Consider the following 13,850-nt stretch of genomic DNA (forward strand, 5'->3'; position numbering starts at 1 on the left):
TGTGGATATTTATTTTCGACGACCGTCCGTCACAGGAAAGAAGTACGCCCACCAAAGACACTCGTCTGAGCTGTCAGAGTCATCAGAAGATGAATTCATACGCATCCAGCGGTTTCTGGCCGACAGACGTTTGCCAAAAAAGGGCTAATTCCCTCCACTTCGTAAAACGACACTCCCACGAACTCAAACTTCTTAACTCTTCCCTTAGCACGCCATAGGCCATAGGAGGAGTTCCGATGGTTTCAAACAACCCGCAAACGCTAAAAACAACGCCTTGCGGACAACTAACGCCATCTGGAATATTTATCGACGACTCCTTTTTTCATTTTATTTCCCATGCGTAGGCAGTGTCAGGGGAGTGAAATTTGAACCCATGGCAGCGGCAAGTTAGGAGAAAATGGCGTCCTGTTTCACTGCGTGCTTTGCAAAGGCGGGCTGCTGTTTCAGAGACTTTGGCCACTACTGGTGCTGATTTTTTTTTCCCCGACAGCAGTGATGGCTCCAGCAACAATTTGGTTTTGTCATATTTTAGTTCTGATAAAGACTGTCCCATTCAATGGCCTCAGACTTCAACAAGTGCTGCCAGGAAAGATTCGTTTTTTAATTCTCTGTATTTATAAACAAGACGTGCTTCCTATCTGATGACTACAGTTTTATTTTCACGTGTAGGGTCTGGACAATGTGCAGCGGCGATGTTTTGGCAAATTAACCGCGACGTTATCGCATTATCACCCTCAAGGTAGCCTGGCACTCATGCCAGATTAGTGCTGCGGAGCGACACGCCCGCTTCTCAAGAGCGCTGGATTTTTTTTTCTTATTTTTTCCACTGAAGTGATAAGGATTTTGTGTGAGAACACAAACAAGTATGCTTGGGTGCATATTTTAGGGAGACCTACTCATACCCTTGTCACAGGAGCACTTCCAATCCAGATTGAAGTGAAGCGTGATTGACTCTAGAGCGCGCTTGATGCACCACTGCAGCTACACGGCACGTTGCAATCCCATTCGAGAAGTTGCCCCAAATGCAATCACGTGCACCAGACGCCGCCAAAAGTGTACTTTGTGGCCGCCATCTGGTAACTTTGCGCGGTTGTAGCTATATGAATCTTACTGCACACTTATTTGGCTCAAGGTATTTGATACAATTTATGGCATTAGTTGAAGCTGTCAATTTCTGTGCCATTAGTCCGCGGGGACAAGAGTACCACCGCTTTCGTCCGATCGCGCCTGGAAGCCTCAATAGCGTTTGAGAAACCGGGATTGAGTTCTAGCGAAATCGGGCTCGATCGCCATTGAAACTGCCGTGTAGCAGCGCCCAATCCGGATTGAGCTCGATCCAGATAGACTCAAACGCGATTGAAAGTGCCCGTGTGATAGGGGTATTACTCTCGAGTCGTTTCGCGGAGTGGCACAGCCGTCAGGGCCGCTTGGTTGATGGGCCCGAAAATCAACACTTGGGTGGACAGCATCGATGTATATATTGAATTACCGTATTTACTCGCATAATCCTCGCACTTTTTTTTTCCGGAAAAGCAATGCGAAGATAGGGGTGCGAGAATTATGCGGGGATAAAAAATCCGGTGCACAGTGTTGCCAATTTGCCTTCTGCCAGTCCCGCTAAATGTAGCGGTCGTTTTTTGTATATGTAAGCTCAGTGTTGCCAACAGCAGCTATTTATTTTTATTTTATTATTTACAACGTAAACAGTCTCCCGTCGATCAGCGATCATGAAATTGCCGCCTTTGCTTTCTGGCGCGCGCCCTATCTCGTCGTCGTCATGTGCGTGCCCTACTCCAGTAACGCACGTTGAAGTCGGTGACACCGAAGTGCCTGCCTGCGGCGCAGTTGCCGTGTTCGATCACGTACTCTATCGCTTTCAATTTGAAAGCGGTCAAAGAGATCAAAAAGTTCTCAAAATGGCAGCGAGCTATCCACCACTGACGTGAGTGACTCACTGACTGCTGCTGCTCAACGATGGGACCACGACGGCGACACGACAGCGGGCTGCGCGAACGCCGTCTAGTTGCGTGCACGCGAAACCGGCTCAAGGACAGTGTGAGTAGCGTGTTAGGGCACCTGTTAGGGAGTAGCCATGCAGGTTGTTAGGGCGCCTGGATGGCCTTGGATACACAGCACTCTCCGCCAAACGGAGAGGCGGCGAGGGAGGGCGCGCGTTAGAGCGCACGTGCGCCATGCGCGTTTTGCGAGCAGGCAACTTTTGCCGCTGGAAAGTTGGGGGTGCGAGGATTATGCGAGGAACCAAAAAATCCAAGTTTTGGTGGCTCACATTAGGGGTGCGAGGATTACGCGAGTAAATATGGCATAACTTATAACGTAAAAACAACTTGTATATCTTATTCCTAAAATAATTTTCAGGCTCAGTAGAATTGCCCACATATATAGTGTGTATACTTTTCTTGTGCATTTTTTTGTTTATTTCCCCCAATCAACTGCAAATATTTCTACCTTTCACAAAACTGCTGCTGTGTGTTTGAAAGAGCAATCCATAAACTACGATTGCATGCCCTCAAAATTTACCATTTTTCTGCGGTAATGAAAGAGTTAAACTCCTCCAAGAGAGACCATCTTGGCAAGTGAGTTCAACCACTGCAGTGGACAGCCTGCACTTTGTTCTCCAACTCAGGGTGCACCACATGATGCCTATGAAATGATCTGTTCCAGGGGTCACGCATTGGCAACACATCTTTCTGGCTTTGCCAGTATTGCACAGTCTCCTCCGAGTCACTGGGCTGCCATATTCTCGTTCTCCTCGGCAAACTCTATCGCTTTCATCCTAAAAGCAGCGGGGAACTGGCGCCGAGTTTCACCACTCGTCTCAAAGCATACACACATGACAAGAGCAAAAACCAAAAGCTTGAGAAAAGATAAATTCAAAAGACCTGATGGAGAGAGCCAGGGAGAGCAGTGTGTACAAAGAGGGTGATGTTGGCCGACCACCCCACCTAAATGCTTGCACTTTGGTGCCAGTCTACATGTGCACCTTGTTGCCAGACAACCGCTTACAGTCTGCCAATGATCGCTATATAAGAAGATGGGCGACTTTTGTGCAAATATTGTGAAAAAAAAAAAAAAGAACGGCCCTATTTACTGGTACAAAGTACGTGAGAAACGGCAGCCAATTTCACACATAAGACAATCTCCTTGCGAAGTGCATGCACATTTTGAAAATAATGATACACTACTCAAGCTACTGCCAAGTATAGTAGCCAAGCACAGGAGGTACCTTGAGAACCACCTGCAATGGCAAACCACTGAAGCTCATTATCGAAAACCCAATTTTACACCCTCCCCTATGGAGGGTTGTAAATGGTTTCAACATGCCTGCAAAGGGTTGCGGCCCTCCCCCATACTATATTTGTGTATCTACATTGTATAAAAACCCTTTTTTAAACAACTGTTCACCAAACATGAATCCCCTAACAACAGCAGCAAAAAACGCAGATGCCCATGTAGAGCAGAACACATATCTCAGAATTACATTCCTCTCCAGAAGACAGACATACCTTTGCAAGACACAATGGCAATGATATGCACAATGGCATGGCGTCCACCTCAGTTCTCACTGGCTATGTATAACTGGACTCGGCTGTATCAGCTAGCTTTCTAATTTGGCTTGCCCCATCCGAGATGCACCAAGGACCGTGTGTGATGGTTTCGTACCCAAGCTTAGGCACTTTCAAAAAAGAAGACCACAGCATAAATACTTACGCTGCCTGCAGACTTACTACCTGCAGAAATTGAATTTAAGCAAACCAAGTACAGTTTAACCATGATCTAAAAAAGTCACTGGATTCCACAAACTATTCCTTTAGATCAATAACATTGTAACATTGTGAAAGCATTCAACACATGGGTGACAGCGTGGGGAATCTGAATTCAATTTATGTCACCACGTGGCTCAAGCATGTTGGGGCACCATGCTCATCTGGATTTATTTCACACCATCAAAAAAAAGAAAACTGATAATCTTGATACTTTAAATTTAAACTTAGCAATTGAAAATTTCAGTCTCTTTGCATGCTGAGAACAAATATGCAATCAGTTTTTGTCTGATTTGTTTGACGTAATGTATTATGTCACCATTTCGCCCAAATATTTTTTTTATTAGCTGTGCACTATATAATGGCTTGGCTTATTTTATGTATCTGCAGCCCTATGAGGACCAAACTGTGTGAATAAACCACAGATGTAATATTTCCTTTTCTTCACAAAAATTAGAAACCCTACAAAAACTATTATTGTGGTCAAATAAAGTGCAGAATATATCTCATACTTGTGCCAACAAGCACAATGTTTCCTTTTAGCTTTGTTGTGCTTTGAGTTTATAAGCTTTGAAACGCAGCAAGAACAATGCAAATCTGACCCGTACATATCAAAGTACTCTCAGTTACAGCTGATTCCACAGCAAAAAAGTTGGCTTTCAGAAACAAAAAAATTCATAAATGTGTGCAAAAAAAAAAGGCCATCTGCAACAGCTGAACGAATATCCAGAAGAAGACCTTGATATTTTGCTAATAGTTTATTTAGAGAATGAAGATCTTAAATAAAATGGAACATAACATTGATTTGTGGGAAAAAATCACTGTAAAGACAGAGATCTTCCTACAAGTCTGGTTTGAGTCAGCCCTTTGGTCACTGCAAGGCTACGATTTGCAAACACACAAAGCCAACCAACTGGACAGAAAATCGGCAACCCGCCATATGACAACTAGGCACCATAGAGGCCAGAGGTAAATTAAGGGGGGACGTGGCTTTCAAAATCAACTTTTTTATTTCTTTGTGGATTTTGATGAAAATTGGCACAGCAACTGGAAATGCTTCCGTGATAACACCATAAAAATTTCAAACTAATATTTTGATAACTTTTTTATGTATTAAATTTTCTTTCTGTTCCGCTTGTACCGAGCTTGAGCGGCTTATAAAACACGATAGAAAACTTCTTCGAAGTGCTGTGCATTCCCAAATGAATGGACGAGGTCGTGACAGTTTTAGAATTTTTTTTTTACAACACAATGTTTTTTTAGTTTTCATTTTTTTAGAGGTTAATGTGCAACAGGCATGTTGACTCTGAACGATTATTTGAATAAAAAAATCACAAAAAACAAATCTGGAAAACCAAGAGTGTCACGACCTGAACTGTTCATCAAGGAATGTAATGCAAGAAACGGAATCAAAATAGACCCAGCGGTCACAAAGAAATCCCTGGTACAAGCGACACAGGTGGCAAAAAAAACTGTTTTGAGAAAACGGCTTCCGAAGTTGCAACATAGGTTTCACTTATCAAAAGCCGTCACGGTTGTAGCCTTTCATGTCCTTTTGAACATGGGGCTTCTGGAATGCTTTGCCTTGAAATTGGAGTGCCTTTTACAGCCTTTCTCTTTCTAGAAAACATCATTTTCAGCTCCTCTGTGAAGAGTACATACCCCATGGTGCACTTTGCAGACCAAACGAAGGGGGAGATGGGTTTCAATGGGCTTTCAATGCAAAGTAGGTTAGCTGGTTGGCTGTATCATACTGAACAGCCTCCTTTTGCAGTGTTGTCACTATGGCAACAAGTTAAGCATTTTTTTTACTTAAATTTGAACATTTTTGGCTTTTTTTATGTTTTATCATCTTGTCTGGCACAGCAACTTAGTACTCATACGTGCAGGTGTTCATTGCCAAAAGTTTGCATACCAAAAGGATGAAAATGAGCTACTTTGAAGCTTGGTAGAGTATTCTGCATGACTCCCAACTTCAATGCAAGAGCATATTTTTTTACTACTTTTGACATTCAAGGCATCCAATATTTCTCGCAGCAAAGCCAGTATGCCCTAAGCAATGGTATCAATAATTTCACTAAAAAATCACTGTTAAATGCTAAGACAGTAACGTACATTTCTAAGGCAGAGAACATATTTTTATTCCTATATTACTAACTCAAACCTGTTTGCATGAAAATTACAAGTGCACGGGAAACGTTGCGCAAGAAAGGCGATATGGCTCGCGCGCATCGCAGCGCGCGCTTACCGCGACATATCGAACTTTGATTATACCTGATATGGCTGGTCAGGTCGCTTTTAAGATTAAATCTAACGTCGCAGGCATTAATTACAACTACTGGCGTTCAATCGTAACCGGTTGCCCAGTCATGTGCTGCGCCAATGCGCGTCGGCTATGCCGTGCGCGCCGCAGCGTTTGACGCGTCGACCGTTTTTTTCTCAAGGCTAGCGAGACCACAGTCAAAACACAGCAATAACTAAGCGTGTAAACATCGCAAACCCGACTAAAAGTTCACTTCACGAACCGCTATCGCAAGCGCGCACACCGCGTCACCCTCCGGGGTCTGGCGACGGTAGTCACGCGCACCACGAAGCGTTCGATGACCTCCTCCTTTCGAGCCACACAACTTCCCGTAATCTGGCTCGTTATATCTGGCATTCCCACCGCGATAACGTCCGTGTTGAATACCATAGATTGAACAGAAACTCGGCCGAGCGAAGCGGCGAAAATGAACTCAAACCGCTCGCTACGCAGCACAGGCGGCCGCCATCTTGCGTTGCGCCCATGACATCCAATCAGGAGGGTCGTTGTTCCGGAGGACCAATAGCGCTTCAGCATCTATTTCTAGCTTCGTTTGTGCGTCGTTTCTTTTCTGCTGTTTGTGCGTTTGGGAATGAACGAAGATAAAAGAGACGAGCGGAACCGGAAAGACGATCGCTCGGCCGATCTAACCATATCAAAATGGCCGCGCCCGGTGGAACCGTTGCGGAGATAGAGCGTTCCGAAAATTGCCGTTTTTTCGCCCTTTTGCGCCGATAGTTTGTCACCGCGCCTGACAAAAGTATTTTTTTATGCCACTTTGCGACGCTTTTCAGCGTAAAAACTTCGCAGACGCATAGAATAGGAAACATAGAAGCCGAATATGTGGGTTTCAAAAAAAACGATGTTTTGGTCATTTTTCCGAAGTTGAAAGCCGCGTCCCCCCTTAAAGGTAAATTTTGCTCGAGGTAAAATTCTTATAATTTTAAGTTCTTTTTTAATGAAAACTGCATCTCTAAAGCCAAAGTTCTTTAATGCATCAGCACCACTACGATGCAGTGCACCTAAATTGGCTACAAAGACCTTTCATGAAAGCACCTTTATTATATCAGCATGAATGATCATTTGCCACAAGAATCGTTCGATATTTTTGTCAAAAGCAATAAGCTGTTTCACATTCAGGAGGTGCAAATCACACTTCTATGGCAGCATCAACCAACTCTTCCATTAACTTCACTGTCGAGCACAGCTGTAATCACCAGGCGCGGGAACATCCTGACACTGCCGCTACGCATTAGTAGACAATTCTCTGAATTTCTGCAGATTTTTTTCTAGGATGGGTTTTTGAATTTTTACATACAAAATGCATCTTCCAAATTTTTTCTACTACTAGTGGTTTCTTATACACAACTTCCTTTTCTCTCATTTTCTTCGACACCTGGACCAAAATTTTGAATTTGGTATTTTTTCACAATCATTATTTACAAAAACGTTATTAAAAATGGTGGTGTTGAAAAGGCCGTTCAATTATCTGCATATTACGTCACTGCAATATGTGCCTAACCAATAACCAAAAATCAGTCAATTCCTGCGACAAGGAAAGAGTTGAAAGCAGCGAAGCATGGCCCATGGGTGCCAAAAATGGGTTAATGGTATTTTTCTTCTCTACATAAGCAATGAAAATATACGCAACAGCACAGCTTTAATTAAATCAGAGCCCCCTTTTTTTCCCTGGGTATCCACACTGTGCACAAGCAGCCACCCAACTCCCCCATCTTATATCTTTGCCTCACAATTAGAAAAATAAAAGTTAACAGCCAAGCGCCCCCAATGGCAACTGTCTCATTCACTTACCTTACGTCATTAACGATCTGCAGAGTGCAACAGAAGCGAAAAACGCTTTTGGAAACACTTTCGTTAGGACACAAGTGGCAACTATTCCTCCAACTTAGAGCACCAGAGAACAATTGTACAGATAAGAAAGATTAAGAAAAGAGTAAGGAAAAAGGGGGAACAGACTCTGCTTGCCAGAAGCTGCAAGAGAAGAAGAGTAGATGGGGAAGTTTAGAAAATGAACCTTTGTCAGAGTGCTGTATCGATTTCACAAAAGTGGTCAAAAGTACTGCCGTCTTTTGCCCCTCAACAGCACAGGATGTTGTAAGCCTGGCTCAATAGCATAATTGTTGCCCATCTACTTAACCAGTCCACAAACAGCTTCTGCTTGTGCTTGACGAGCGCTGAAGTGGACAGGGAGCGTCCCACAAATCTTTAAATCTTTAATAAATGGCAGTTTACTTTGAACTGGCTTTATCCATAATACACTTTTCTTTTAATATGCATTATGTTATAGCGCAACGCGATGGAAAACGAATGTTCCTGTGTTTTAGTACTGTAACTTTACAGGAGACACCGACAGTCCGAGCCCCTAAGGTGCTTCGCCCCTAAAGCCAGCGACATACCATGCTGATTGGCAACCTTTTTCAGGTTATGCGAAACCTTGTGCATATACAGTAAAACTTCATGTTTTTCAGTGTGCACGTCCATATCCGCCCTTTTTCTTTTGGTGCTGCTCTTGATAGTTAACCCTCGGTAGTTGATAGTCAGCGCCTATCCTGCCATCTTTCTTGCGTCCGTCCGTTTCTTAGTGCTTCAACCATGTCGCAAAGCTCGCACCAACTCGCCCTGCAGCAGGTTGTTCTTGAAAGCACATTATGACGCAAAGCCAGGAGGAATGTGTCGGTGGCTTCACTGCCCAAATGCTCGCACTCACCATGAGGCGCTGCCCTTGAGCTTCTTGATCTCTTTGGTGGCCCAGGAGGCGAGCGTCTTGGTCTTGGTGGTCTTGGAGCGCCGGCCCTGGCTGAGCAGCTCGCTGATGGCCTCCGTGTCCACCAGGGGCAGCATCTGGATGCCAAACGCTGTGCACAGGTCCCTGAAACCAAAAGGAGGGGGGTCCACCGTGAGCCACACTTCCCACAACCTTCGAGTGCTTCCTCACTGCGAGAAACAAACCTGCTTCTCCACGGATTCAAGGAAGCTTTTTACCACTTCCAAATTTATTTGGCATATACTGCAGCCCACTAAGATATATACAAGTGAACGATATCTAATGAAAACATGCAAAATGTTTTCAGAACACGAAACTATTGCATCTACTCTAAAAAGAAATTACACAATATTACTATTTGCAATAAAAAACAGTGACAAAAAACAAAGGAATATGCAGTTTGTAAATAGGTGTTCCAAGCATACTACCTAGCAAAAACTATTGGCCTAGATCAATTCTTCAGGTACGAAAGAAAAAGTTTGCCCTCATGGTGCAATTGTCTCAATTCCGAACTGATTTTTTTTATTTCCCCCTTGCACGGAAATGGCATTTAATCCGCTGTTGATGACAAACATTGATAAGTAATATGAAAACCTTGACAACAGCTTACATCGCACTTAGGAACAGCAGAAGATTCCTGGAGAAACACGTAGCTACCGCTTCGCATTAACCTTTTTCTTTTGTTTTTTCTTTCCCGTGCCTTTCCATGCCTGTTTTCTGAATATGGCTTTATTCATGCTGTGACAACTTTGCAGCTGCTGACCTTGTAAATAAGAAACGGGAGCTTTGCCAAGCTGCGAAAGCAGCTCTCTTCTTGCAAACATGAAATAAAGCTTCTAGGTCTGCTGAGCCAATCGAGCCAAAAACAGCTGAGCCAATTGATTTCACTTTTCAATGTTGCTGAAATTGAGCTAGCTGTGGCCAGACAAAAATGGTCGAGCCATTACAAAACGGAAACGCAGCCAGAACTGTTGCAACCTCCGTAGGTTGCCACCATAATAAAATTACCGTGCAAAGTACATTTAATACGAAAGATATACACACAACTACAAAGTCACCCATTCATAAACTGCACCAATGCTGTCAAAAAGGTTGGAAATGCCATCTATTGCGCCAAGCACAAATTCTAGAACTTTACCTCTAATAACTACAGGTAGACGACATGCAAAAAATCACGTATGACAGTAGTCTTGGCGAGGGACTAGCCAAGTGCTATTACCGCCTGTTTGCGCTTCTTGCCAGTCAGCATGCCTCAGTCTCCAATGATATTCACGTGTTCAACTTTTTTCTTTCTTTCTTTCTTTTCCCTGGAGGAATTTCACATGCCAATGGAGCTGCATCTATCACGTTGGCATGAGGCTGAGTCAAGAGTTAACAAGGTCGAATGCATCATCGCCTACACTTGGCTGACTCCCAAAATGAGGCATACAGTAAACCCGAATCCTTTTTTAAACGACGTCCACCCAAGAGCCAAAGGACATACCCGATGAGACCGGCGCAGGAGGCAATGTTGGTGTCTGAGCGGTCGCTGTCGATGGCGATTGAGGAGATAAAGTTTACAATGTGTGGCACGTGCGGAAGCAGCAGCTGGACGTCCGCTGCAAAAAAGGAGAGAGAAAAGGGCCCATTGCACGCTACAAAAATGCATGCCACCACTAAGTGCATTCACAAGTGCACAGCCAGAATTGCCACACAAGGAACCCCCTTCTGCACATCCAAAGAACATGCACTTCAAACCGAAAAAAATAGAAGAAAACAGCTGAACATACTCCAGCAAAGCAAAAAAAATCTCTCCAGTCACTAAACATGAAAAGTAATAAGTGGGCAAAAGGAAAGAAAAGTGGCATTTTTTTCTGCATATAGTGCCTTCAAGTAGCCCCCTAATCCTATCCAGAGTAGAACTTTCGCACTGGTGGAGATACTGTCATGAATCCATTGAAATAAAAGCTTGCAAATGGTGAAATGGGATTGCCGAAATTTGCTTATCCCTTTGAGGGTCGAATTTTTCGCCATATGCGTCCCCCCTGGTTTGATTTTTTTTATTGCAGATTTAAATTCTACGGACAAATCTATATCGAGAAAAAATAGTCAAAAATTTTTTAGTGTGACTGTAAAGTGACAAAAAAATCATTTGTGTTGTTACATACATGTGGTTTATTATGGCATTACACAAGAAAAACTGTAAATAAAAGAGAGAGTAACAAGCCGGCACCTTTTGAGTGAATCAAAATCAGATAGACATCAGTTTCGCGGGCGCACAAAGCAGGAAGCGCCCGAAGGACGATACCGAAACCAGCCCCTGCGCGCCCTCCGACGCGCGCGGCCGGATGCGGGAGCGATAGACGGCACACCGCTCATAAAATACAAAAAAAAAAAAAGCCTCATCAGTTTCCCAGGCAACCTTTGTATGTGGCAGGCGCAAGAAGCGAGAGGCGCCTGGGTACCCAGTGGGCGATACCCAGCGTGCCCCCTCATTAGCAGGTGCGCAAGCAGCTGGCGCGCCGCTGAAGTAAATGATAAAAAAGTAAAAAGAAGGCGCAAGAGAAAAATTTGACGTATTTCCGAAGTGTGGCAGTACATGCCAAGCATGAGACATTGGCGAAAAAGGCGCGCTTTTTAAAGATAAAAGCGATGCCTTACATGTACGTCATTGACCATTTTGAAAGTGTTTGCCGATGCCGTACATGTACGGCCGTGACCCTCAAAGGGTTAACCATTTTTGAAAAAAACTAGTATAGAAAAAACGAAAAAGGGAGCGCTCCCGAAATGTCTTTGTTGATTGATTTGGTCAGTGACCTGTTTCTCAGTTTCTGTATTAGTAGTACGCTACCCGACCAGACGGTATGCCATCCAACCATCAGCTTAAAAAATGACACGAAGGGACGGATAAAAACAAATTACAATATTGGCAGCAGCATTTGTTCCTACATAATCGAGTCACTGTCACCGATTTCGCAAACATTTCAGGAAGCCTGGACACTTATTTGCCGATTGACGTCTGCTGGCATGCTGCAGCGTTTTGTCACTCACACCGGCTAGCCACAGCATCTTTGTCAGCAGAACAGTCTCGCTTCATTTTCCCCACTCCAGTTGGCTGTTATCTCCAGCAGTTTTTATCTTTCTCGCTCATGTTGGCAGTGATAAACAGCAGTCATATCTCTGCGCAGTGGTAAGCACAAGACAATGCTCTCAGAAGGCAGCATGTCCACTAAGCCCATTCTTGATAGCAACATCTTTACCTATTACCGGGATTTGAGGCGCAGAATGAACTAGCACTTTTGATACTTGCAAGTACAGCCATTCGTTTCCCGAAGTTTCAAATCAGCAACTTGCTACTTTGGTCCCCAGTGAGCCCTCAAGCCAACATTGACGTCACCGCATATCCCCCCCCCAATGTAAGCGGACTCGCGAGAACAGTCAGCAACCGATGCACGCAGAACCACCGATGAAGTGGCTGTGGGCCACGCACACTCGACAGCCAATAAGGCAGTATTTTTTGCCCTTTTTATACGCCTTTTTGCAGAACTAATAATGAGCTTACAGCGAGATACTGAAAAAAAGGCACCAAAGGGACCAAAATGGCAGCAATTGCATTAGTAGAACAAGTGTTACAAGTAGGAAAAAAAAGTGCAGTTAGAGCTTCAAAATCCTGCCAATTCGAGCTAGGGTCGATCTGATTAAAATTTCGTCCGAAGTGCGTACTCCCAAGGTGTAAAATTTGACGGGCCGATAATTTCGGGTGAACAGGCCGAAAAACACCGGTACTTTTGGAACAGGCCAGTTCCAAAAATTGCCATGCACCCCCTTCCGAGTTGAACGTGCACCCCAAAGTACCTCACTATATTGCTGTCAGCACTCGAAGCAGTCTTTGACCACTTACCACTTGGGGAGTTCTGGTCTCCCTTGAGCCCCTGTACAATGCCCGTGTACGCCTCCAGGCAGCCCTCTCGCAGTTCGTTGAGATACTCGATCATCTCATAGTCGTGCTGCACCCAGGCACAAACAGCGTGAAACACCGCCGCGCAACAGCAAACAGGTCAAACGACCAAATCTTGCAGCTAGGGGAAAGAGGGGCAGAAGCCAACATGCAAGCGCTCCGCCAACTCACCTTGTCGACATAGGCCACAGACGCCTGAGCCAGGGTCTGAAGCACAATGTCCAGGAACTTTTTGAACTCCGGTCCAATCGCTAGTGCAATGTCACCAAACACAGACAGGATTTGGGGCTTCACCGACCGGTGCACATTGTTGTTCTGGGGAAGGGGACAGCACAAAAAAGCGCACTCACTCGCACATGCCGACACGTGGCAACCACTAGCCCCAAAACCACAGCCAGTCAGGTGCGTAGACCTTCAACAAAAACATCACACTGTCAGCAGATGCTCACCCCCAAGTTCTCCAGAAGCATGGTCATGACATCGTCGCAGAAGGGCAGCACATGGGCACCCAGGGCCCTACAGATGTCGCCCGTCAGGCCTACGGCCGCCGAGCATACCTGCACGATAACAAAAGACGCTCAGTATAGAAGCAGTCCTCGCAGCACTGGCCATCGAAAAACCAGCTGGACACACTCCAGAGACAACAAAGTGTTGACAAGGCACCTGGTATTCTGCGTGATTCTTGAGGCCAATGGCCAGGAAAGGTCGGAAGGCCTCCATGTATTTCACAAACTTGTCACCCAGAACTGCACAGACACACAGGAGAGAGAAAAGGTCAGGGGTGTGGAATGACGGCATGACTCGGGGCCATAACAAATTGTGACACATGAACAAAATTTCATTTCAGTGCGAAAAAACGTAGCCTCCCTCCATTCATTTCGCTGACTTAAGACAAAGAATTAGCAAGGCGTCACTGTTGCTAATGGGCAAGACAAATTTCTGGCAGCGCAACAGGAGAGAGGTGAAGCTCGTATGAACCAGCGTGATGTAAGGCCTGACGTACTGTTTTAAGGGGGGACGCGGCTTTCAACTTCAAAAAAATGA

The 13,850-nt window shown here is 44.7% G+C and overlaps 1 protein-coding gene across 2 annotated transcripts in view; it reads right to left on the reverse strand.

Moving 5' to 3' along the window:
* Fs(2)ket (Importin subunit beta Fs(2)Ket) overlaps positions 1 to 13,850 on the reverse strand; it is a 41,001-nt gene that overhangs the window by 2,138 nt on the left and 25,013 nt on the right. The window contains exons 12-17 of one of the 2 annotated variants that reach the window (XM_077700152.1): positions 13,470 to 13,552; positions 13,256 to 13,363; positions 12,978 to 13,121; positions 12,750 to 12,855; positions 10,353 to 10,467; positions 8,813 to 8,974 (exon numbers count right to left, since the gene is read on the reverse strand). In XM_077700152.1, coding sequence (XP_077556278.1) covers positions 8,813 to 8,974; positions 10,353 to 10,467; positions 12,750 to 12,855; positions 12,978 to 13,121; positions 13,256 to 13,363; positions 13,470 to 13,552 — 718 coding nt within the window. Of the gene's footprint in view, positions 1 to 8,808; positions 8,975 to 10,352; positions 10,468 to 12,749; positions 12,856 to 12,977; positions 13,122 to 13,255; positions 13,364 to 13,469; positions 13,553 to 13,850 lie in introns of those variants that run through there. The other variant, XM_077700153.1, reaches the window with a different exon arrangement.

The sequence above is a fragment of the Haemaphysalis longicornis genome, unplaced genomic scaffold (genome assembly GCF_048455015.1).
Source record: "Haemaphysalis longicornis isolate Haplotype H1 unplaced genomic scaffold, Haemaphysalis longicornis Haplotype H1 scaffold_2, whole genome shotgun sequence".
NCBI lineage: Eukaryota > Metazoa > Arthropoda > Arachnida > Ixodida > Ixodidae > Haemaphysalis > Haemaphysalis longicornis.